General features: G+C 43.0%; 3 protein-coding genes across 6 annotated transcripts; all 3 read left to right on the forward strand.

The window, feature by feature from the left end:
* Positions 1-584: 584 nt before the first annotated feature.
* LOC147166383 (desmoglein-2.1-like) lies at positions 585-9,045 on the forward strand. 2 transcript variants are annotated; one of them, XM_086090259.1, is made up of 13 exons: positions 585-689; positions 758-913; positions 1,548-1,686; positions 1,869-2,038; positions 2,118-2,252; positions 2,376-2,561; positions 2,663-3,138; positions 4,404-4,546; positions 5,208-5,429; positions 6,288-6,527; positions 6,685-6,818; positions 7,045-7,320; positions 7,407-9,045. In XM_086090259.1, the coding sequence occupies exons 1-13, from the start codon at positions 621-623 to the stop codon at positions 8,181-8,183; spliced, it is 3,123 nt and encodes a 1,040-aa protein (XP_085946385.1). In that variant the 5' UTR covers positions 585-620; the 3' UTR covers positions 8,184-9,045. The 2 variants fall into 2 exon arrangements, with proteins under 2 accessions (XP_085946385.1, XP_085946386.1); XM_086090260.1 differs by lacking the exon at positions 5,208-5,429.
* Positions 9,046-10,710: 1,665 nt separating this feature from the next.
* LOC147166384 (divergent protein kinase domain 1A-like) lies at positions 10,711-18,052 on the forward strand. Of its 3 annotated transcripts, none has more exons than XM_086090275.1 (5): positions 10,711-10,941; positions 14,502-14,636; positions 14,728-14,835; positions 14,935-15,114; positions 16,164-18,052. In XM_086090275.1, exons 1-5 carry the CDS (start codon positions 10,864-10,866, stop codon positions 16,965-16,967), a joined length of 1,305 nt encoding a protein of 434 aa, XP_085946401.1. In that variant the 5' UTR covers positions 10,711-10,863; the 3' UTR covers positions 16,968-18,052. The 3 variants fall into 3 exon arrangements, with proteins under 3 accessions (XP_085946401.1, XP_085946404.1, XP_085946402.1); XM_086090278.1 differs by lacking the exon at positions 10,711-10,941 and adding an exon at positions 11,493-11,604; XM_086090276.1 differs by lacking the exon at positions 10,711-10,941 and adding an exon at positions 13,284-13,650.
* A 1,198-nt stretch (positions 18,053-19,250) lies between these two features.
* Positions 19,251-25,498, forward strand: fbxl5 (F-box and leucine-rich repeat protein 5). The gene is made up of 11 exons (XM_086088700.1): positions 19,251-19,418; positions 20,187-20,402; positions 20,650-20,745; positions 21,228-21,423; positions 21,520-21,705; positions 22,304-22,429; positions 22,699-22,844; positions 23,139-23,221; positions 23,706-24,269; positions 24,664-24,812; positions 24,968-25,498. Exons 1-11 carry the CDS (start codon positions 19,335-19,337, stop codon positions 25,042-25,044), a joined length of 1,923 nt encoding a protein of 640 aa, XP_085944826.1. The 5' UTR covers positions 19,251-19,334; the 3' UTR covers positions 25,045-25,498.
* Positions 25,499-25,572: the final 74 nt, after the last annotated feature.

Genomic DNA, 25,572 nt, shown 5'->3' on the forward strand with positions numbered 1-25,572 from the left:
AAAGTAATGTATTCAGGGGTTAAAAATTACATTCAAAAATAATATTCATACTAAACAGCATTAGTTGGTAGCATTTACAGTTCAAATTCTTAAATAAAAATTCACATCAACAAAATCATTGTTCCAAGTGTGTGCTTGGATGCTCTCAGGTGCTGGTTGCTGGAGCTGGAGCCGAAGCACCTCTCAGGAGGACTAAGCGAGATTGGATTATTCCTCCAACCAAGCTGATGGAGAATGTGGACTACACAGCCAGAGAGTTCATCGCTAAGGTCTTCTCAAGATCGAGTCTTTAGTGGCTTTAATACAGGCCTAGCGTGCCAAAGTTTGGGTCTTATATGTCGTATTTTAGGATCTTTGATAGGATGTGATGGTGTTGACTTGAGTTCATTTAAAGGCATTATGTTTGGGGTCTTTGATACCGCGTGTTTGATGGCATCCTCAAGGCAAGTCTTTCGGGAGATTTTAGACCGATGACTGTTTTAGAGATTTCAATCATTTCAACACGCAATCAACATGTATGACTCTTCTCTATGTGACTTTGATTTACAATCACATCCCAACCCTATTACAACGTAATTGGTCAGATTTTCAGTGACTGCTCTGTTCGTTGGACGAGAAGCATGTCAACACTTCTGATTGGTCCTGACGTTACAAGAAATATATGGTTAAAAACTAAAGTATCATTTAAAGTTAGTGTGAGTGAGAAAGTTGGCTATCATGGTTATCAATTTGTCAAAATTAAAATTTTTATTGTCAGATCCGGTCAGACAAGGAGCGATACGCAGAGGTGGACTATTTCCTGTCGGGACCAGGAGCCGACAAGCCCCCTTACAACCTGTTCTTGGTGGACCCCAAGACTGGCTTTGTGCGTATCACTGGACTTTTGGACAGGGAGAAATTCTCCGTCTTCAATGTAAGTTGGAGTTGAAGTGACCGTAGCAACCAGTTGATATGTTTTGCCAAATGCTTAAATGCTTGACTACAATTTTTTAGAAATTTTAAATCAACAACAGTCCTCATACCAATGAAAATATGCATTTATAGTTGTGATGATGTTATTCTCATAAAAGTCTTCTTCTTTTTTTTTAGCTCTTTAATCTCATAAAATGACCATTTCTGTTTGTGCTTTCTTTCATGCTTGTAAATTCCTTTCAAAAAAGGGCTTGTTCCCACATATAAAATTATGACTTATTCTATTCCACTGAGACTTGTTGTATTCCGAACGTATTCTCGCAATGTTTTCTCTCTCTCAAAATATTAGGACAATATTACATTATTCTCCCAAAGGAACTTATTTTACTTGTTTCTATTATGTTTTTCCCTAAAAAAATTTAATCTTGTAATATTTCACTTTTACAATCAGATTTTTTTTTTCTAGAACTGGAGAGATAAAGGTAGAAGAACGGAATACTAGAGAAAAATTTGATAGATAGATAAAAATGAAAGAAATGGAGGGAATGAAATGAAAATGCATGGCAACATTAGCAATTAGGAGTCCTGTTACCTGCAGTCATACATTTATCCCAGTAGTCATTTTGTTTTTGCAGCTAACAGGAAGTGCTCGATATCTTGACGGTACCGAAGCCGAGGAGGGAGTCCCGTTGACCGTCACAGTCCTGGACCAGAATAACCAAACGCCATATTTTCAGCTGTATTCTGGCAACGTAACGGAGGCCAGCAAGGAAGGTACTTGTGACACCTGGAACTTCAAATTCTGGGGGCAGGCTTATGATGTTCTCTGTACAACTTCGTATTTACACTGGATGCATTTAAAATGTTTCTAACAAACTGAAAATAAACTCAACCCTGGTGAGAAATGGTCTGTTGAAGAAGAAGACCTTGTACTGAAGTTTTCTGCGCTCTTCTAGGGACTTTTGTGATGCAAATCACCGGCAAAGACGATGACCAAGAAGGGACGATCAATTCTGAGATCGCTTACAGTATCATCAGTCAAGATCCAGAAGGTCCTGGTCCCATGTTCACTATAGACAGGAAGACTGGAAAACTGTATGTCAGCAGTCCCTTACTGGACCGAGAAGTAAGAGCACTAAAATGCACTCTCAGTCAAGGTTTCATTGGAAGTAAATTCAAATGTTTTCCTGTTTGCTTTACGGCAGACACACGACTTTTACAAACTCATCATACAGGGGGCAGACTTGGGTGGGGCTCCAGGGGGCCTGGTGGGCACGGGAACTGTGGAGATCAGGGTCCAGGATATCAACGATAACATCCCCATTTTGGAGAAACAGGAGGTGAGAAATATGGACTTGGCATGGGTTTCTTGTAAGACTTAGATTTTTTTTCCTGGTAGACTTTGCTCTGCCAAAATATGTAGATTTGTTCGAACCAGAAACTGAATATGTTTGTGATTTCAGCATACAGGCTCCGTGGATGAAAATGTGCACGACGTGGTGGTGCTGCGGCTCAAATCTCTGGACAATGACCTGGAGTACTCTGACAACTGGAAGACCGTCTTCAGCATTGCCAGCGGAAATGAAGACCGTATTTTTGATATTCATACTGACGCAGAAACTAATGAAGGCGTTCTGACGCTGATTAAGGTACATGCTGTACATACAATGGTATGTTGGCTTAAGAGTGCCTCAACTTACGGGGTTTTCCAGTGACGAGCTGTCATTTTTCTGCTTTGTGTTATGAGCAGCCTGTGGACTTTGAAGAAGTCCAGAATCTGGTGTTGGGCCTCCTCATCTCAAACGTGGCTCCCTTTGTGGAGGGCGGTGCTATATTGATGGATGTGGACATCCTGGTTGGAGAGGGGCATTCTTCTTCAGCTGATCCTAGAGCTCCGATTGGACCTGGTCTGGGCGCAAGTGCAGGGGTGGCGGTAGGTGATGCTGGCGTGAACAGAAGCGGGGGATCAAGCCTGGACGTTAACGTCGAAGCTGGAGCCGGAGTAAAGCCGGACCTCCAAGCGGGAGCTGATGCCAAACCAAAGGCACCAACCAAAAGCTACCACATCAAGATTGCAGTAAACAACATGCCGGAGGATCCGGCGTTCCTTCCTGAAACCAAGAACATCCCCTTGTCCGAGGACCCGGAGGAGTCGCCTGAAGACGGCGTGATCGCAGTTTTTGCAGCTGTCGATCCAGACACTGGCAAACCGGCAGAGGATGTCAGGTTAGGCTACCATTACTGATCTCGACTACTGTGAAGTTTTGAAGTCTGAGTTTGGACAGGAATCTTCACACATAAGAAAACACCTGGTGACAGTAAGACAAACAAAACAAAGTACCTTGAAGTTCAAGTGTGCAATTGGGAACAGCCATTTATACATTTCAGGATCATGCTAGCTACCAGCGCTAGCATGTTACAGCAAAAACAACAACGACATTCCTCAAAATAAGAATATAGATAGTATTCACTGACGTCACAGAACGGCGAGTCGGCCCCTCACGGTGGGTCAACTTTCCAGCGGACTCTGAAACATTGTGTTTACACCGAATGTTCTTTTGTTATTGATGAATGTCAACCCCCAGCTTCCTCTAACATTACTTGTGTAAGCAAGACGTATGCGGAAGATTTAGCTCAACACTCCTTGCAGCGGTACACGTTGAAACGTTTGATTAGTGGAAGCGATTGGATTACAAACATTTGCCGATGTTACTGCCCGGACCGGACTACATGGCACGTATGCTCTGAGCTAGGATGGCTCGATCCCAAAACACGGACATTCTTGCGTCTTCTGTACTTTCGGCTTTTGTTGGTTGCTATGTGCATTTATTTATCATTTGTGAATTTGAGGTGAAGAATCTCCAAGTTAAACCAAGTTAGCTAATTTCCCGACCGCGCTAGCTACTAGCGCTAGAATGTTACTACAAAAACAACGAATCCACATTGTTGATTCGTCACTTATTTCCGTACACTTTAACAACAATTTCAACTTTTGGGCTGGTGGGAAAGAAAAATAAGAGACCTTAAGAAGAGTATTTGGAGAGATCTCAAAATCGAACATCTTGACCACCAGATCTATTTTTGGCCAGAGCTAGGCACGGCTAGCGGCTCACATATATCACGATCGCATTATGGTAAAAGCATTTTTACCACCTTAATCAAAATGGTCAGAACACACTTTGGTAGACTTTGTCGGTTGGAAATCCTTTCGATTTATCTTTGCAAATCCGGACACTTCTTTGTCCGTTCCCATTCGACATTCCATGGACCTGTGAACGGCACACAACGTGGGGCACATGACGTCATGTGAATACTATAAATAGAACACAAAAATAATCAATGAAGAACAACAAGGAAGTTCTTTATAAGTAAAGGTGTCTTTTTACAGTAACCAAGTGTAAAACTGCTCGGTGGAAACCGGGGCACCTGTCATCATTTCTAGCGGGATATACTTTGTTATCATCACCAATAATGCCCTTTGTGTCCCGTAGCTACGTCAAAGGCTACGATCCGGACAATTGGTTCACCGTGGATAAAGAAACGGCGGCAATCAAACTCAACAAAGCTCCGGACCGAGAATCGCCCTACTTGGTGAATGGAACCTACATGGCAAAGATCCTGGCCATCAGCGAAGGTAAACCTTTCGCGCGACATACCAACCAAGGCTTCCTAGTAGTGTTTGACTGATGTCGGTTGGGGTGCGGCCCTCGCAGCGTGGCGATCCAAACGTATATGAGGATGATAAAAAAGGTTTGTCGTAAAGACGATTGCCTGAGAGCTTGCGAAGTGAAGCTTGCTGGTCTTTGACTTGAGCTGTCAAGCAAGTTTCAAAGCTTGATGGCCATAAAATGACACAAAGAAAAAAAATTAACAAGCCCAAGAGAATGTAAAACCAAGTGTTTTAACAAGCGTCGGTTGTGAGGGGAAAAATGTTGACAGGCTGACGAAAACATTCTTGAAGTGCTTGACTGTAAGAGTCAATAGCCCCTTTCACACTGCCTGTCAAAGCTGGCTTGGCCAGTGTCGATGTACTGTGTGAAAGGCACGAATGGAGGAACCAACTGGATAATTCCTGATTTCGGAGGTAGCATCAGTGTTATTTCAAAGGTGGAACAACACCTGGGTAAAATGTGTTCAACACCCAACCGGTTGTTAATTTGAATGCAATTGTCGCCGTACCAGAAGTACCGCACTACATGCCAGATTCATTCGAAAAGCAAAAAAGGATGAACGCGGATTCTACATTTTAGATCCTTTTTAGACGTCATCTTGTTACAGTTGTTTGCGGTCCTCAGACACGCCCACAAAGACTGCTACAGGGACGCTGGCCATCCAAGTGAGTGACTCCAATGACCACTGCCCCACATTGACCGCCACCCGCACCAGTGTGTGCTCAGACCAAAAGACGGTCTACGTCACTGGCCTGGACCAGGATGCTAGCCCCAATGCCGCACCCTTTACCTTCGTAATCATTCCGGGTGGGACACGTGGAAAATGGCAGCTAGAAGTTATCAATGGTAAGAGACCTTATAACTCTCGGCGTTGGCAATTTTGCATTCTAAGTTTATCTTTGAAGGACCTCTGGAAAGGTCCAAAAATGATCCCGAAATCAAACCAAAATGGCGGAATTCCTCTGTTGTTCTGAGCATGGTTTCTTGAAACAATTTTGTGGGTATACTTGCAACAGGCGTGTCTACCGAATCTCATGTTGCTGGTGAAACTATCTTCAGGGGCTGAATTTTCAAAACGACGTATTACTAGAGTTTGGTGTGTTTCATGGCAAGTTCAAATTTGCCGCTACACTCTGGCACACGCAATCACGTAAATTGATTTAATTCACAATTTTTTGTCTTCTGTATGTCTGCTATGTGTGGTTCAAATTTGGTAGAAATTGGTCAAAATCTGTGTGTCTTTTTGGAGTTCCTCTGGAAATGACATGAACCTAAAATGGCTGTTTGTAACAAAATGGCTGACTTTCTGTGCCTTGTCAGGCTTCTTGAGACTTTATTTTTGTGCGTCTATCTACCCTTGATAGACGTCTCTGCTAAATATATTGCGCTAAATCCAACTGACTCAGAGGTGATGCATTTTCAAAACACTTAAACATTGAATTTTAAGAGGCATTGTAAGAGCAAACTAACTAAAACACAACAACAAACAAATATGACAAAGAACGAACCAAATAGCCGATTACTTTTATTGATCAAAACCAATGTTTCACATAGCATTAGCTTTAGCGTGACCCCAAACCAACAGAGTGGCATTTCCTCGTCCTTTTTTTTTTTTAAATCCAGTTTTTTTTTATTGAACCACGAGAGTTCACTGCTGCGCATTTTAAAGTTAAATACAAATCTCTGAATCTGTATATTCCAAAGAGACGAGTGCAGCCCTCCATTCTCAAGAGGCCTTGTGGCCAGGATCATACCAAGTGCGGGTGGAGGTGGTCGACGCCCAGGGTTTGTCTTGCCCTGACGTCCAGATTTTCACCGTGGGCGTGTGCACCTGCGTTGACAACAAGGATTGCAGCGCTCGGACTGCTAAGCTGGGGCGCCCGTCGGTGGAACTTTCCACCGCTGCTATCTGCCTGATGCTGCTAGCGTTGTGCCTCCTGCTGCGTGAGTATCAGTGACAATGCGTGCGAAATGTTGAACCAGGACTAAGCTGCTGATGAAGTCAAAGTTGTGCCATAGTTTTTACGATTGACAAAGTTTATATGTGTTAGGCTCGTTAAAGACGGTTCACAATCTTGCGCGTGTTCTTGACTGTCTGCAGTCGTCCCTCTTCTCTCGCTCTTCTGCCAATGCGGGGAAACGGGCGCCATCTTCCCTGACCAATTTGATGACTTGCCGTTCAACACCAAGGCACAGCTTGTATCGTACCACACCGAGGGCATAGGCGAGGACAAGGTGACAAGACACGTCCGTCTATCATTTACTGTGTGTCTACACTGTGATGATCCCCTGCTCATTCCAGGATATACGTTTCAGACCGCAATACGTGAAAATATGCGCTATGGAGGCCAAACGCTTTGAATACATAAAAAAAAAAAAAAAAAAATAGAGACCATATGATTATTTTTATTTTTTTAATCTAAATGAAGCTCTTCATCTCACTGCAATTTGTTTCTTTCAGGAGGTGCCACTCTTCAGTGTCCCCCTGATGTTGGAGAAACAGGAGCTTGTCGGGACAAATGCATTTGGAGACCTTAAGGGTGTTCATCAGACCGCGTCGGCGCACAATGAAGTCATGTACAAGCTTCGGGATGTCCGTGGAAGTTTCTCGGAGGTCGACGGCACTTCCAGGTTCCGCCTTGGCGTTGGTAACAATGTTGTCAGTCGGCACCGCGCGGTGGCTGCCTTTGACGACCTGGCGCTACCCCATGCCATCCTCCAGGACTACTATTCACAGGTACTAAATGAAACATCTATTTGAGTGCAGTAAATAAGTATTTGTACTCTGGTTGATGTTTTACCCCCCCCCCCCCCCCCAAACAGAAAGTAGAGTGTGTGGTCTCGATCAGTGACCGTCTGTTGGTGTTTGACAATGAAGGCTCAGAGTCTCTCACCGGCTCCATCGGCTGCTGCAGCCTCTTGGACTCTGAAGAGGACTTGCAATTCCTGGATGATCTGGGGCCCAATTTCAAGACTCTGGCAGAGATCTGTTTCCCTCGGCCACCATCGCCCAAGCCTTTAGTAAAAGCATCACAATCTGTCTTGCCTCAGGTTGTCCCAACACCCGTTGTCTTAAAGTGTGACATAAACACGGAGAAGGAGATGTCGTCGACTGAGAAGTCCTCTTCCAGGTCCAGAACTAATTTGCACTCCTCAGTTAGAAGCAGTGACCACCGAGATCAGACCGTGGTTCTGCAACATAAGCAGCCATTTTACTTCGCCGCCAGTCCCGTGCTCCAGCCCATGCAGTATGTGGTTCAGCCTCAGATACAGAACACGGTCCTACTGGCAGACGCAGCCTCTGTTGGTTTTCAGGAGCTCTTGGTTGTCAATGGACCAGAGAGTCCTACCTCTGGACTCTTTGTCACAGAGGTCCAAAGCCCTCCCTCTCAACTTGTAGTCAGCGGGAGCCAGAGTCCTACCTCTGGACTCGTCATAGCTGAAGTCCAAAAACCTCCTTCTGGGCTTGTTGTCAGTGGAGTCCAGAGTCCTGCATCTGGACTAGTAGTTGCCACAGTCAAAAGACCTTCCTCAATCAGAAGATCCAAGAAGTGCCAACTAGGACGTAGTCGTCAAAGGGCTCCAAAACTGTCCCATTGAACTTGTTGTCAGCCGGATGCTATTCTAGACCGGTCACACCAGGAACAAAACCCAGGGCGATGGTTGAGCAAAAATATATTTTATCACTAGCATGTGTTTTGTTTATATCCTCTTGCATTTGTTTCTCTTTTGTCTTCCTTTGAGTGACATTTTGTTGTCGGTGTCTCTGGTCACTATAGATAGTGGCGTGGTTCTGTCTTTTCTGTAGAGTGCTGGATGCTGAAAGGTCCAAAATCTGGTAGTCATTTTATGTTGGGTAAGGACAAGAATAGATGGATTTACTAGGCAATGGTGGTGGATGCGGTATTAGGAAGAGGTGCTAAAAAGTCTACACTTTCTTATTGGTTGCTAGATGGTGGCTTGCACGTTAACAACCGCAATTCTGGTACTATATGAGAGACTAGAACCCGGTTAACAGGTCCTGTCTGAGAAAAAGGACCCTTCTTATTTTATGGGTTTAACTTGAAGGATGACATTATTGGAGGCAAGACCCGTTTGGGGACGTGTTTTCACAGCATTTGATTGCTTACTCTGCAGTGTCACGCACACACATTCTGCTTCCTGTTTTTATTCAAAGACTCTTTTTACTTCTTCTTTTTTTAGCCTTTTGTCAACAAAACACTTTGAATATAGATCTTCAGTCACTATAGTCTAGCTGGTGTAGTGAGATCTACACTGTTAGCTTCTCATGTTAGCCACTAGCTTGCTCGATGCCATATGCTCTGTGAATTAAATTTGTCAATAAGGATAATTTTTATTTTTTTTTACATATTAGACTGCTTATACTTGCATAATTTTTCAACTCATAAAATGTTACTGTAATCATTGGTGTTTAAAAGTAATAAAGATTTTATGATGGTGATTCGCTGTGCTTATCATTTTACCAGTGTTTCCTTTTTGCTCTTCTTCTTCATAAAAAAAACCCTGACATATTGTGGATTAAATCGATTAATGGTACGTGACTAGGGCTTCGAGAAATGTACAGATTTGGTCCATTTTTCATGTCTCCATGCAGTTCAGATTTCTCCCAAGGGGGGCGCTAGACTTGTACATGAAATGCATGGTTGCTATGGCCCACCTTATTTAGCTACTGAAAGCAACTCTTGGAATGATTTTCAATCATCAATATAAACAATGTTGCGTTTCATTGCATGCTGCACAGTGCACAATGTAGACAACTGCATTTTTTTTTTTTTTTGTCAATAGATGATGTACCTAATAAAGTGCCCATCACGTTGTTTTGTTCATCCTCCCACTCTCCAGTTACTCTGCAGCTATTAGCATCCTGATGACATAATGACAGGAAATGAGCGTGTTTGTGCTTCCACTTTGCCTTTTTGCACTCCCTCACAGCAGCTTCGTAACATTTCGCTGTTAGGAATATTTTGTCTCTTTTTAAACAAACCTTTATCTAATTCACTGCAATTTTCTCTGTAGTGATAAAAAAACAAATCTATTTTTGTTTGTTGTCGCCTCGAATCGCTGAGGAGGAGTGGGCGGCAACAGTTTAGCCAATCAGATTTTTTGGGTAGGGTCGAGGACAGCAGGTGTGCGCAACGATATCGTAGCGTGGAATTCAGTGGTACATTTTATAGTTTTTTTTGGTGAGTTTAGGATATACAGTTGTTCATATAATCTCATTCAAAAAGGAAATCATTGTCAATTGATGTAGGTGACTTAGAATTTTGTTGTTAGCTCAAAATGCTAATGTTGCGCTTTTTATGTCAGGCCTATTAGCTCATCCGCATAGTCTTTAAAATCACTCCAAAAAAATCAACAAGCACACTTTTGTCTACTCTATGATAAACAATCTATGTGTATTATCTGTCAAATAATGCTATGTTGTGGTTAGCTCAATGCTAACCGCTACACACATAAGGTATCACAGAATGCCATCTGAGCCCACAATAATCTGGTTGTAAATGAATGGAAATGTCATTAATCAGTGCGCGTTAGAAGCGTATTTCTTAAGTACCATATATGATGCTAGCAATGGCGCTAGCAACTATTTGTGCTTGCTACGTTATCGAAGAGATTGATATCCTGTTTGCATCCACCAGGGGGCGTAGAGGATCGCTATGACTGTTGTAATAATCTTTTTTTTTTTTCATTTCAATGAATTTACATACTTTTTTTTAACATATAAAGTCTGTGTTTAGACTAGAAATGTGACGTCAGTAGGGAATCGAGATCTATGTGTGTGTGTGTGGTTTCGTCTTTGCTACATTTCCAAGTTTAACTACCTTTGTGGGGACCGACTTGAAATTGTGGGGACATTTTGGTGATCCCCACAAGTTCAGACCTCTTTTTGAGGGTCAAGACTTGAATTGAGTTATGGTTAAGGTTAGGGTAAGGAATGGGGGTAGGCAATCATTTTTTATGGTTGGGGTTAGGGGAAGGGGCTAGGAAATGCATTATGGCAATGAGATGTCCCTACAAAGATACAAAGACAAGTGTGTGTGTGTGGACGTGTGCGCGCGCGTGTGCAGTGGGCGGGCGGTGTGGGTGCATCACGACCGATGCGAGCCTCGCTTGAAAGCAGAGCTCTCCGCGCAGCACCTCCGCGTCCTCCTGCTGGGGGGGCGCGCGGGGCGCGGGGCGGGGGGTGCGTCACGTCACGTCACGTCACGTGCGATCCGGTGGGCTTGACGCCAGCTCGGTGCCAGTTTGCTGCACGGCCATGGCGAGAGCTCAGCTGCCATGGAGATTCTTCTTCTTCATCATTTTCTTCTTCTTCCGGAAGCCCCTGAACCCGCAGGTGAGTCAAGCTGGCGCGTGCTTTAGTCGTGTGTTCGTGCATATACGTCCCTGCGGGGTGGGCTCATCTCCGTTGCTATGGCGACCGCTTCCACCGTGAAGCACGAATCCATCCCAGTCGCCATGCGGTGAGGCGTTAACTGACTTCTATGGACTTTGAGTGCATAGACTCAGGTAGACAGACGGACTCATAGACGTTCGCGTACATGGAATCTAAAATGTAATAAGTCGACATAGCTCAATTAGGTCGACGTCATGTAACTCGCTATAGACTTAGAGGACCTAAATTCACACATAGACTTGTTTAGATTTATATCGACTCTGTAAGTCACAAGTTTGATGGACATCTATAGTCTCGCTTAGTCACATAAATGGTTTTACGTCGACTCGCCGTACATAAATAGACTCACATGGACCACTCATCATGCGGCGATAACTTGTTTTCAGTGCGTTCTTGAATGCAACACTGTAAAAAAAAAAGGAAAAAAAAGTGCACCACCTGATGAGCGTTGGTACTTGACGAGGGTGACTCGAGGTGAAGAGGTCCCTGGTGGCCGCAACCACGGAAGTGAAACTTTGATAAGAGATCACAGACGGATAAGGAAGTTCTAAGTTGCGGCGAGGTGAGGTTGATGGCTGGTGGTGAGGCGCTGAGCATATTATGGTCAGATTTACTATTTTACAAGCCACGCAAACTTCTTGTGAACGTTTGTGGATGTTGAATTCTCATCAGCGTTCGTCAGAGTTCATTCAAGGTCGCAAATGTTCGCCAACAGTTCTTTGTTTGACAGTTTGGCCTACAAAAAAAGGAAAAATGAACAAGTGGCAACTTGTTACTCAAAAAGTACTTGTAAGTCAAGGTACATGTATATTTCACATTGTATTTTTTTTTTAAAGGATACTTGACTCATTCAGCCATTTTCAGCAGTAAAAAGTTAGTTTGACCAGAATTAATTTGATAACTACATAGTTTTTTTGTATACAATTAATACCTTTAAAAACTAATTTTTCCACTAACTGTCGACTGAAGATGACATCACCTGTGCTGAGGAAGTAGGTAACGACCAATCATGGCTCACCTGTTTTCTGGGTTTGGTCAGAAAACGGAGCCATGATTGGTCGTTACCTACTTCCTCAGTAGGAATGTAAGGATAGTTTTTAGTTTGTTTTGTTATTTAAATTTAGTTCGTTTTAATTCGTTTTCAGGGTGGTTCTGTTAGTTTTCATTAGTTTTTGTATTTTTTTTTTATGCTTAGATTTAGTTTGGTTTTAGTTAGTTTCAGTATTAATTTTTGTTTTATTGATTTATTTTAATGTGTATTACACAATTATATTTTATTTTTATTAATTTCGGTTAATATTGAAATAAATATACTAAAAATCACATTTAAAATCATCCTCAAAGGCTCATGTATTAAATGTATTACCAAAGTAGTAGTAATTATATTTAGTTTTAGTTAGTTCTGTAAACATAAAATGTAGTTTCAGTTAGTTTTCGTTTCTTAAAAAGCATTTTCGTTTTTATTTTATTGCTTTTTGAATTTTTGTTTTAGTTTTTTCTTTTGTTTTCGTTAACTAAAATAACCTTGTTGTCATGTCACGATATTAAAAGCAGCGCATCTGTTAAAAAAGTCAGGTTGATTTCCATTTGAGCAGTTCTAGCACCCTCTGGTGGCTCATATTTTTAGTGCAGTTTAATTTTCGCAAGGCATGTTTAGGCCCTCCTTTGTTTTAAAATCCACGCTAATGGTCAGATGAAGGGAAATGCAATATGCTCGCGAGTCGAGCCAATATGTGGAGGAAGTCGATGTGTGCGTGCAATAGCGAATAAACGCCTCAATGATACGAGCGATTCGAGATTGTAGGTTGTTTACATGCATTGCAGTTATGTACAAAAAGCCAATATTGTCTGAGCTTGTTTTTATTTTTTTATATATATATTTTTTTACAATATTGTGACCTTTTTTTTAATATTATTTATATTGTGATTATTATCATTGTATCGTGAAGTCCAAACCGTGATGATATCGTATCGTGATTGTTTGGATATCGTTACATGCCTATTCCTCAGCAACGGGTGATGTCATCTTCAATGGACAGCAATTGGAATGGACAAAATCTGGACAAAATATGATTTTTTTTTTACTGTTAAAAGTGGCTCAACGAGTCAAGTATCCCTTTAAAGCAAAGATTGATTTGAAAGAGTATTTAACAGCGCTATTATTTGCCCGTGTCACACTCATGCCATCGCTTCGTGGAAAGCCCCGCCCACCACCCCCCGCATGTTTCCACCGGGAGCCCATTAAGCTCCGAGCTTTATCGTCATCCATAATGTATGAACGCCGAACACCGAAGCCCAAACGTTCTGCTCGTCGTCACCTCCGACTGCAAGGCTCGCGCAATTCAAATGGACACTTTATTAGGGACGGACGGGGGCCGTTCATTTCATCGTCAAAACGTAACAAAGTCGTTCGTATACGAAAAAGGCAGCAGCCTCTTCTAATTAATAGCCGGCCCGGCAGTCGCGATCGATGCAGCGATCAGTTTGTGGCGGTCGCGTGAAGGCTGCTCAAAGCCAACTGAAGGCCACGAGAATTGATTGCGGCCTTGCGGGGGCTACGCAAGGAAAAACAAGCTGACCAAGCGCTTAATGGAGCCTGCACGGGCGGCACTTCAAATGAGGGTTTCAAGCCAGAGCTGGTTTATGAAAGTAAGGTTTTAAGACAGGGTTGGGGGGTGTCAAATTGGGGTTTCAAGGATTGGTTGGTGTTTAAAAGTAGGATTAGGATTACAAAATGAGGCTAGCGCATCAAGCTAGGCTAAGGGTTTTTTCACTTTTTCCTTCATCGATTTAACACATTTCTTGAAACTGAGTTGATATTTTCAAACCCGAGTTAGGGTTTGAAATTAAGGTTTCAAGTGAAAACCTTAATGAGGGTCGCAAGCCTTGCTGGGTTTCAAAGTATGGTTTCAAGCCTTGATGACGATTTCAAACAAGCGAGGGTAACGGTTTCAAATCCACAGTTCGGGTTTCGAGTTCAAATTTCAAATCAGCGTAAGGGATTCAAATCATGGTTTAGGGTATCAAAAGAGAATTTCGAGCATCGTTTTGGGTTTCAAAGTACGGTGGTTTTGAGACTTTGATTGGCTTTCAAGTGAGAGTTCCAAGCTTTGAGTTTTGTTAAAGGCTTCAACGAAGCCTTGATGAGGGTTTCAAGACACAAGGAGGTTTTCAAGTCAGGGTTAAGGTTTGAAATGAGTGGTTTGTGTCAGGGTTAGGGCTTCAAATTGAGTTTAGAGTCGACAGGCTTGGTTTGGGTTTCAAAATAGAGTTTTTTTTATACAAACACTGGAGCGGGTTTCAAGTCAGGGTTAGGTGTGTCAAAAGAGGGTGCCAAGCCTTGATTTAGGGTTTCAACTAAAAGGTGTAGTAGGGCTTTCAAGCCAGTGTTTGGAATAATATCTTGATGATAGAAAGGGATTGTGAAAAGGAAAAGCACTTTTTGTGAAACCTTATGCTGACACTGTCTGTATGCCCCCCCCCCCCCCCCCCCCCAATAGGCACGTTTGTCGTCGGCGCACCTGAAGTGTTTGTTCGTATGTTGGCTGGCGGTGTTGGTGGGCAGCTGGGTGGTCTACGTGGAGTACTCGTCCTACTCGGAGCTGTGCCGAGGACGCCAATGTGCCGCGGCCACGGTGAACAGACCAAAACAAAACAAAAACCGCTCGGCAGATTTTTTGCTCCTTCAGCCAGCCATCTTGTCTGATCGCCGATGTTGTGTCGAAGTGTGCCAAATACAGAAAAGGCCTGGTGGACGGCTCGGCCTGCGGCAGCTTGTGTGACAAGAACACCTTGGAGCTCAACAAGTGTCTCAGCACGCACGCCTCCAAACAGGTACGCTTACGCTCAAGCAAATTCACTGATGAATCGGTTTGTACGGTCGGCAAGTCTTCAACTTTCTGTCCCTGTTCCTCTTCTGGATGTGGTTTTCAGGTGTACTCGGGCATGTGGGGCGATCTGGAGGGCGTGGTCAGGTGTCAGGTGGAGGAGGCCCCCGCTTACGACGTGGGGAGCCAGATGGAGGCCAGGAAGGAGGCCGCCGCCCTCTTCGACACCCCCGCCAAGGGGACCTCCATGGAGAAGTTCAGGGAGATGATCCTGGACCACCTCAAGGTAGGCCGTGGAGAACTTTAGACCAGGGAGCGCCAACCAGGGTGCCATGGCGCCGTGATAGAACGTATTTTATACAGTATTTGCCTGACAAAGTTGTGAGTAGTGCTGTCACGCTCTAATATTCTTGGAATCGATTAATCTATCGATTATTCAATCGATGAATCGGATTAATCTATCGATTATTCAATCGATGAATCAATTAATCGACTAATCAGATTCATTTTACTTTTGTATTACAAAAGCATTTATTTATTTGTCATTGGTGTTTATTTCGTACTTTTGTATTCGTATAGGGATTAACTAAACTGAAGCAACCCCCTTCGCTCAGTCGGCTGTTTTACTCGATTTTGACTGATTTTGCAAGGCCCGCAGAATATTGTGTTCTATAGCTATAAAAACATGGAACCTACCAAAACAAAGATTGGTTTCTTCTTTCATCAGAAAAAAAGTAGATTTCTATTTGTTTCCGTTTTGCAGCGATTAGCATTAGAATATAGCTAAGTTTCATCATTAATCACAAATCTGTTTAAAACAGTTGGGGAAAGCGCATATTGCAACATGGCTTGGTTTATCTCTTATACTCTGCTGCCACCTGCTGGGCGTTTTTCTAATAACTACCATTCTTCAAACGTCCCTCTTCAGTTCTTGCATAGCATAAAAATTAAATAAAAAAACGTATAAATACGTCTTTGGGAGCATTGTATTTAAAATAGACTGTATATATGTTTTTGGGAGCTAATGAATAAAAAAGAAAAAAAGGAGGTTTGATGTTGTACTCTTACTGGTTTAGTCATTGTTTTCCAAACTAAAAACAGATGTTTGCAAATGTCTTATTTTGATCAAACACAGAAGATAATCAGTCTTTTTTCACAGAAATCAGTGAATAATTACTGTTGATATGAAGATTTGGACAATTTCAAATTAAAACATGGCTCGAAAACGATTATTTCGATTATTAAAATAGTTGTCGATTAATTTGATAATCGATTACTTGCTGATTAATCGATTAATTTCCCCCCCAGCTCTAGTTGTGGTTTTGTTCCTCACAGGCCAAAGTGGACGAGGAGCAGGCCAACCTCGGCGAGTTGACCATCCGTGCCCTGGCGGCGGCCGACGCCAACAAGGACGGTCACGTTTCCTTGGCGGAGGCTCGGTCGTCGTGGGCGCTGCTGCAGCTCAACGATTTCCTGCTGGCGTTGGCGCTGCAGGAACGTGGACACACGCCCAAGATTCTCGGCTTCTGCGGTGACCTCTACGTGACGGAGAAGGTCCCAAACGCCCCGCTGTACGGCGTTAGGGCGCCGGCATGGGTGCCGGCATGGGTGCGGCGCGCCACCGACCACTGGTTCACCCCCGCTTGGCCCCACAGAGCTAAGATCTCGATCGGGCTCCTGGAGCTGGTAGAGGATCTGTTCCACGGGGCCTTTGGAAGCTTCCTTATGTGCGACCTGAGCGCCGCCCACTTTGGGTATACCGGTCGCCATGATTTTAGGGTGGCGAACGCCCAGAACATCGTCCCCGAGGCCACCTTCCAGGAAGCCATCCGGCAGCAGAGATGCGACAAGGACACGGACTGCGTTTACGGCGTGGACTGTCTGACTTCCTGCGATCTCACCAAGCGGCGCTGCACCCCCGAGGTGGCCGAGCCCAACCTGGCTAAGGCCTGCCGGGTCTTGGAGGACTACGTCCTGCAGGGGGCGCCCTCGGACATCCGCGAGGAGCTGGAGAAGCAGCTGTACGCTTGCATGGCGCTGCGGGGGTCGGCGGAGCAGGCGGAGATCCAACACTCGCTGGTTCTCAACAACCTCAAGACGTTGTTATGGAAGAAGATCTCACACAACAAAGACTCCTAAATGAAAAGATATTGGAGTCCTCAGTCGGAGGATACTCGTCTGGATCTGGATTTTACGGGAGTCTTATCTTTCTTGTCCTACCAAAACATCTCCTTGGGAATTCTGATCGATGCCTTGTTAATACGTAGGGTGACCATATTCCCATTTCCCCCAAAAAAGAGGACACTTGCCCCGGCCTTGAAATTGTGGTACCAGTCGCAGTTACACGGTGCACTTCACCGGACATGTTCATGATTTTATAAAAACCCCAGACGCCCGAACAGGACGTAATAAAATGGTCTGTACTCCCAAAAGAGTTGGTCACCGTGTTTATATGGACCCATATCTATTCCATTATTTTGATGCACGACCTCTGGGGGACTGAAGGTAGCTTTAGTTCCTGGAAATGAACTTTTGTGGGATTTACGATCAGAGGTGGCAAATCCAGGTCCAGGAAGTAAAAACCCTGCCACAGTTTGGCTTTAGCCTCAGGTGCTAGCTAGCTAGCTAGCGAGCTCCCATGGTGCTGGTTTACCTGCTAGGGTGCTAGCTAGCTAGCCAAACTGTGGCTTTCTGGACCTGGATTTGCCACCACTGTTTACGATAGACTTAACTTCACCAACACATCATTTGGGGTAGTTTAGGTAGTCTAATTTTAACCGAAACTGTTCGGCTTTTATTTACATTAGCCTTGTTTTAATTGACACTACTTTTGGAGGATTTACGATATTCTTATTTTAACTACTGTCACTTTGTGGGCTTTAGGCTATCTCGTTTAACCAAAGTAACTATTTGGGGATAGACAAGAGTCTTTATTATTATTATTTTTTAATCTTTTACGGTATTCTTTTTAACCAGTACTACTTAAGTGGGAATTTAAAGAATTCTTTGTAACTGGACTTAACTTTGGGGGATTTCAGGCAGTGTTTGTTTAGCCAGTGTAATTTGGGGGGCTTGTCTCATTTTTAACCAGTGAATCTTGGGGCGTTTGCCGATTGGATCAAACGTAAATATAACCAAAGTGTAATGTGGTTTATGCCATTTGTATGTGGGATCACCGCAAGAGAAAATAAACATTTCCCATCAATTAATTTGAACAAAATGAACCTGTAGGAAGCTGGCCTTCTTCTAACTCGGTTCCACCATTAGCATTAGCATTAGCATTAGCATTAGCATAGTAACAGACTTCAAAAAGGAAGTTGTGCGCCCTCACCTCTTCTTCTTGACCTCTGTGGGAGGTTTCTTTTCAGGGACTGGGTTCATTTCCCCATACTGAAAACGGGAAAGTGCATTTTAGTTAGTCCTGAAATTTCACCCCAAATCGGAATATCACAAACGTTTTGTGAGTAGAGTCATTCACAAACAGCTTTTCTGATACATGTAACACACATTGTTGATGATTTAGTACATTTACTTTCTACTACTACTTTAATTTGAGCATGGAACTAATCAGTAAAACAAACTACTTATACATTTATAATTGTATTGCACACATCTAAATCTGGTTTGCTGGGTTCTTCTGTGTGAAAGGCACATACAGTTAAATTAAATAAAGTCACAGCACGCACACTGAGAGAGAGATCAATATTATTGTAATATGTGTATTGATTTTGTGACATTATTGTATGAGTGAGATTTTTCTAATGCAAAATAATATGACTTGGCAAAATAAAGGTTGGGAAATGATGCTGCATTTTTGAATGAGGTGAGCATTTACTGTCACTGTAGTCTCACGCTTTAAGATAATTAGATGCGTGAAAATCAGGCCACAAAAGTTCCGACAGCTCAAATGACTGTTGTTGACTGTCTTTTGAATAACACAATCGATTAAGCACATTCAAATTGAAGTAGATGCCATTTTCGGTTCATGTTGCACAAATCTGACCAAAACCATCAATACTACCCCCCCCCCCCTTCCAAAAAAAAAAAAGGAAACGCATGTTAATGTGCCTCACACATCATCTGGAGCAGTTCCCGATCAGTGGCTAGCTAATAACATACAAATACTGTACGTCATTTCAATAAAATACATAATACTTACCAGAGATTCAGATTATTAAATTTAAATCAATGTGTATACGTACATAGATCCCGCCTTGAGTGTGTTAAGCCATTGTTACAAAACGTCCACAGGTCCGCCATATTGAATGTGTCAGCAAAGTGTTCGTGCATAACGGCAGAGGTATCAAGTAACGGACCTCACGGCGACTCCCGGTCCAAGATGGCGGGTAGAGCTACGCGTCCTCACCCAGCCAGAGCTTACTCTAGTGGTTGTGTATTTCTATGATCTCAGCCATGGACCAAACCCCTACAGTGACGACAACAACAACGACGACGCAAGAGCTAAATGCTAACGTAGCTAAATACACATCTACCAGCCTGGTCAACATGGCTCCCTTTCCGGACGAGGTGGACGTTTTCACAGGCCCGCACTGGCGAATGAAGCAGCTGGTGGGCCTTTATTCCGAGAAGGTGAGAGTTTATTGAGCCTCTGTGATATTAAAGTCTTCTTAAAAAAAAAAAACTCCACATCGCTGCAACGGTACCCCCAAAAATACGACGCTCGCTAGCGTTAGCATGTTAGCTTGTGGGGCTACGTGGTTATGCAACAGGCTTTTATGAGGACACCACACCTCTTTATTTATTGTGTTTTTGCGGATATGCGACTGAATGTTTTCTCATTTAAAAACAAAAATATTATGACGGTAATGCGACGTAACGTGCGCTTATCTTGCAAGCTGGCGTTAGTGAAGGGGTGTTGCTGCTGCGTAGTATGACGTCTAATGCAAAACATTAAATATGTAGCAATTATGTACTTTCCCATCCACAAAATCAAACAGTAACAGTTTATTTTAATAGACTCATATTTTTAAATTAAAGCTTGTCATAATTTGTGTTTTGATTGAGATGCAAGACGAAAATAAAAGAGTCATAATATATTGAGAATACTGTTGTGTTGCGAAGTAGTTATTTTTGCTTTGGCCGGCAACTCGCGAGCTAGCGTTATGTTGCCGCGAATTGCTAATTATCATGTTTTATTTCTAAAAACAGGAAGTTAAAAATCATAGTTTTATGGGAATATGTCATTTTGAGACTTATGCAAGTAGAGTTGTATTAGTCCACCGAAAAATAATAAAAGCTTTTTTTTTTGCCATCGCTTTTTTAAATGACCGTTTTGCCTGCCAATCTGTGTTTTATTTGACCTGTGAGGTTCACATGTTAATTTTTTTTGCTCGGCAGCTGTCGGAGACCAACTTCTCCAACAACAGCGACTTCCGCTCCTTCCTCAAGTCGCTGCTGGCCACCTTCAAGGAGTTCAAGATGCACGAGCAGATCGAGAACGAGTACATCATCAGCCTTTTGGAAGAGCGCTGCTGCACCGTCTACAACATGCACTCGGACAACAAACTCTCCGACATGCTGCTGCTCCTCGAGAAGGGCCTGCACAATGTCAAGGTCGGGGCTGCTGTCATGCAACTTTATTTTTATATATTAAAAAAAAAAAAAAAAAGGAAGCGCTGACTCATTGTGTGCCATCTGGACTCCTATGAGTCACAGTGGTCATTTCGAAAGTGAAAGCAGAGATAAGTTGCAACTCTTCAGGGTACTTTGATAATGCTGTCAGTGAGCATGTTTTGTGATTTGCGGCGACCGCGCTAGCGATGTATCGAAATCAGCCAACGATGCTTGCGTGCGTTTTTAGAGTGAATACGAGCAGCTCAACTACGCTCAGCAGCTGAAGGAGAGACTGGAGGCTTTCACGCTGGACTTCCTGCCACACATGAAGGAGGAGGAAGAGGTAACATATGTGGCATGAAAAATAGCAGGGTTTTTTTTCTCGGCCAAAAAAATGTACATGCACAAAACACCGCTGTTAAAATCGTCAAACGGGAGAATTTGTCATGGATTGCTTAAAACAACTTCTGATTTGCCACTAGATGGCGACAAAGCCCCGGGGATGATCATAAATATAAATATCTTGTACGCAATTACGAACCCATGTTACATAAACTGCATTCGGACATTAAATTCAACCCAAACAACTCACCTTTGCATGAGGCTTAGCTAGCATACTAGCTTCATTCTTGCATGGAAAATGCTGATTGGGATTATTTAGGAATATTTTGGATTAAAAAAAAAAAATCCCCCTTGACTCCAGATATAATTGGTGTCAATTATTCATTCGATTTTTTGACTATTCGCTTGTACATTTTTTGGGTTGTCCAAAGCGCGGTCAGTTACGCAAGGAGACGCAATCGGCGCGGTGTGTGCGCGTTTCAGGTGTTCCAGCCCATGCTGATGCAGCACTTCAGCTACGAGGAGCTGAAGGCCATCAAGAAGCAGGTGATGGCGCAGCACTGCACTCAGCAGCCGTGGAATTGCGCCGCGGACGTCCTCAAGGGCTTCAGCCTGTGGAGCCACGCCGAGGAGCTGCAGAAGGCCTTCAAATACGCCGACCACGAGAAGACCGACTATGGTTAGCCTCAAAATATAATAATAATAATAATAATAAAAATAGTTCAAATCGTTTTTTTGTTTTTTTTGTTCTAATACCTAACTGGTCTTCCCACAGAAGTGGAGAATGATGGGACTTGCTCGGTGCACGTCTCCCACCTTCCATCTGAAGTCGTCTTGAGGATCTTCCGCTATTTGGGCCCTCAAGATCTTTGCCGCTGCAGCCAAGTGTGCGCCTCCTGGTCTGAGCTGACCAGGACCGGTTCTCTGTGGAGGCACCTCTACCCTGTCCGCTGGGCCAGAGGTAATCATGGCATTGGTGTAGGGGGGGTGCAGGCAATCCCGAAAGGAATCATCGGCATGTAAAATATATATTTTTTGATAATAATTAAATACATAAAAAAGACGTTTAGTCACACACAGATGTAATTACAAGAATTTAAAAAACATTTCACTTTTTTTTTTGTTAATTTAGTCATATGACAGGAAAACGTCTAATAGTTTGTCATTAAAATTGTAATATTTTCAAAAAAGATAAATGAACATTATATATGTAATTGTACATGCCACAATAGATATAAAAAAATTCAAATATTGCCGGAAAATATATGAATTTCTGAGTCAATGAAATTATTTTGTACTTTTATGTAAGTAGTTGTAATTGCATATGGAATAAAGTCTGAATCATTTTAATTTAAGTGTGTAATGACAAACTTTTTTTTTTTTTCAAAAATAAAAAAATAAAAACAAAATTTCCCAAATTTTATATATTTTTAAAAAAATGTAAACAACTTTAATTTAATGAAGGGAAAGAGTTGTTAATGAAATGTTAAATGAATGAGTGAAAATGAAAAACTTCATTTTCTGAGAAACTAAGAAAGGAAATGGCAATCAATCCCTAGGTGACTTTTACAACGGCCCCCCCGGCAATTGGGACCAGGAGCCGGATGACGGCTGGGTGAAGAGTCGGGAGAACGAAGTGCGCGCGTACCAGGAGTGGGATGAGGATGCCGACATCGATGAATCTGGTGACCTCTTATCTTCATTCTTAACCATACACATACAACAGTGAAACAGTGATACCTTGACTTAAGAGGTGAATTCCTTCCCATAGCAAACTTGTAACTCAGATCATCTCTTCGCCTCTGTAATGAATGAAAATACTATGAATCCATTTCAGCCACCAAAAAAAAACCCCCCACCAAATTAAAAAATGGATCTGGCGATGGCTCATTTGGCTATTTAATAACAAGTCAAGGTAGCACTCTATATAAATAACAAACGTCAAACGTCTCAGACGAGTGCGGCGACTCGTTGGCCATCAGCACGGCCCAGCGTGAGAAGAGACTCCTGAACGGAATCATCCAGAACCTTCTCCCGGTCGTGGGCCAGCACGTCAAGTCGCTCGTGCTGGCCTACGGCTCCACCGTGTCCAGCAAAATGGTGTGTAAGAAAAGTATTATATGACGATTATATTGACATTCATCGCCAATTTTTTTTATAAAATACCTACATTTTTGAGAAATTAATATTTGATGTATTATTTATTTTATTTTATTTATATCATGATACAGTATTAAAATTACACAAATACTGGAAACATTAAAAAAAAAAATAGAAAAATAATTTGAAAAAAATACACAATTTTCAAAAACTTAACTATTAAAAGAATAAATGGCAAAAAATAGAAAGTGTGATGAAGCAACCGTTTGTATTAATTGAAATGTTGTCGAACAGGTGCGCCAGATCCTCAATCTCTGTCCTAACGTGGCTCATCTGGACCTGACGCAGACGGATGTCACCGATTTTGCTTTTGACAGGTAAATTCCCAAATCGCCATAACATTTGGTTGGCCGATCTGCTTCGTTCTTGACAATCTTGCCATGTTTTTACGGTTCAATAATCTACAGCGCTATGCAAGCTAATTGCCGCCAAAACAACGTTAAATATCACATTTTAATGTGACGAAAATTGCACTCAACGGTACTTTATAAAACACAGTAATGTAGCGAAGAGTATTGGACTGAGCACGGAGCCTTGGGGGACACCACGGTTGACTAAAACCATGATAAAGCTACTGCGGCATAACTGTGATTTATTTTATTGTCAAATTTATGTGTTTTTATATAAAGTGCCATTGTCTTTACAAACTTTCCATTTCCGCGAATTCAACTTGCCTACAATGTATCTGATAATTCTCGCTTTCAGACGTTGCATTCATTTTGAAAAGAACGGCAGTTGATCATTTGCTGTCGACGATTGTTATTAAGATATTCTTGAAAAATGTCCCCACGTTGTCCTCAGCTGGTCCTACGTGGGCGCTTGCGCTTCTCTGCAACATCTGGACCTGTCCGGTTGCGACAAGATCACCGACCACGCCCTGAAGAGACTTTCTCTGGCGCTGGGGGACCTCGGCTCCCCGTGGCAGTCGCGGCGCCACCGCCGGCAGCGGGCCGTCATCTTCAAGCAAAGGGCCGGCGGCTGGGGGCCCGCGTGGGTGCCGGCCGACATCGAGGACTCGGCCGAGTGGACGCGGCGAGGCTGCGAGGAGATGGAGGAGGAGGAGGAGGAACGCTTTGTGGAGACTCAGCTGGTGGGCGGCCTGTGCTGCTGTAGGCGGGGCCTCACGGTCAGGAACGGCCCCAACGCCGCCGCCATTTTGCACTACGCCGTTTCGGCAGACAGGTTTTGCGCTCACGCCGCCTGCTGCAATGGCGGCAATGGCGACGCGGCCCTCAGGACTAATGGCCGCCCCTCGCCAATGGACACTAAACGCCCCAACAACAGGACTAACCAATCGGGCGCCAGGCGCACGCTCAACTTTCTCAGCCTGTCCGGATGCTATCAGATCACAGATGTGGGACTCAGGTAGGTCTACACATATCAAGTAAAAAAAAAAAAATATATATATATATATATATATTGAAATGGTTATTTTACTGAGTATCCGACAATTAATCAGATGAAATGTTTTTTTTTTTTTTTATCAAATAGCAAAAGGGGCATTTGATGTTTTGATATAATTTTTGTCCACTTGGGGGCGCCATCCTCACTAGTAATATATTGTCGCTGCTATGTGAAAAACACCTAAGTCATCTTTATTTAAATAGTGTGGGAGTCAACAAATGAAAGTTGCTCACTGCAAAGCTTCAACTTTTTCCGTTTTTCTTTTACTATTTTCTTTTTAATTCCCCCCGAAAAACTCACACAATTCATCTCTGAGCAAGAGTGTTGAGTGTTTGTTGTCGTCGTTGTTTTCGAGGGCCATGTCGGAGCTGGGAGGCCTCCCGGTCCTGGAGCATCTCAACCTATCAGGCTGCCTGTCGGTCACGGAGGCGGGGCTTTACCAACTGGTGTCGGCATGCCCCGCCCTCAACGACGAACACTTCTACTACTGCGACAACATCAACGGTACAAATCCGCATGACATAAAAAAAGGCTTTTGTCATCATTCACTTCTTCTCTACTCCCTAAATCATTATTCTTGATATTTAGTGGACTTTTTTTTTTTTTTTTCGCAAACGACATCATACGCTGACGCTTTTTTTGTTTGTTTGTGTGTTGAGGTCCGAACGCAGACACGGCGAGCGGATGCCAGAACCTGCAGTGCGGATTCCGGGCGTGCTGCCGCTCCGGAGAGTGAACCGACATTAGCCACGCCCCTTCCCGCTATAATTGCACTTTATCCAACTGGGTGTCACTTGCTGTACGTTTCTGTGCGAAACTGTTAAGACGTCTTTTCTCCGTATACACTCCAAGGACCAGAGTTTCAAGAGCCGCTCTTTCATCCTAACAACAACCATCCATCCTTACTCATCACCCTATTCTTAGTTTTGTGTTTTTGTTCTTATTTTGACAAGCCCGACAAAGGGTTTTTTCGAAGCAGCTTACAAACACTTATTAAAAGAGGAAAAAGCAGAGAGGGAGGTTGTCATTTCAAGAGGAAAAAAAAAAAAGTTACCCGACAAGACACACAAAGTTTGTACATTACAAGAGACAGAAATATAAAAAAGGACGTTGAAATGTTACAAACATGCCTGCAATTGTTTTGTTGTAATGGAGAAAGATGTTTGAATAAAGTCGATATTTTGAGAGATGATGTTTGTTGGGGGAAAAAGTTGTATAATAAGAAAGTTGTACTTTTTTTTATTTTTATGATTGACAAGACGTT

The sequence above is a fragment of the Leptonotus elevatus genome, chromosome 11, assembly GCF_054856555.1.
Source record: "Leptonotus elevatus isolate MCC_2025b chromosome 11, RoL_Lele_1.0, whole genome shotgun sequence".
NCBI lineage: Eukaryota > Metazoa > Chordata > Actinopteri > Syngnathiformes > Syngnathidae > Leptonotus > Leptonotus elevatus.

Coding starts and splice junctions, on each gene's coding strand:
- LOC147166383 (XM_086090259.1), top strand. CDS start 621: ATGTCAACACTTCTGATTGGTCCTGACGTTACAAGAAATATATGGTTA. Junction 2,039..2,117: donor GTCCCTTACTGGACCGAGAA/GTAAGAGCACTA, acceptor GCTTTACGGCAG/ACACACGACTTTTACAAACT. Junction 7,321..7,406: donor TCCAGGACTACTATTCACAG/GTACTAAATGAA, acceptor CCCCCCAAACAG/AAAGTAGAGTGTGTGGTCTC.
- LOC147166384 (XM_086090275.1), top strand. CDS start 10,864: ATGGCGAGAGCTCAGCTGCCATGGAGATTCTTCTTCTTCATCATTTTC. Junction 10,942..14,501: donor GGAAGCCCCTGAACCCGCAG/GTGAGTCAAGCT, acceptor CCCCCCCAATAG/GCACGTTTGTCGTCGGCGCA. Junction 15,115..16,163: donor TGATCCTGGACCACCTCAAG/GTAGGCCGTGGA, acceptor TGTTCCTCACAG/GCCAAAGTGGACGAGGAGCA.
- fbxl5 (XM_086088700.1), top strand. CDS start 19,335: ATGGCTCCCTTTCCGGACGAGGTGGACGTTTTCACAGGCCCGCACTGG. Junction 19,419..20,186: donor TGGGCCTTTATTCCGAGAAG/GTGAGAGTTTAT, acceptor TTTGCTCGGCAG/CTGTCGGAGACCAACTTCTC. Junction 21,424..21,519: donor CCACGAGAAGACCGACTATG/GTTAGCCTCAAA, acceptor GTCTTCCCACAG/AAGTGGAGAATGATGGGACT.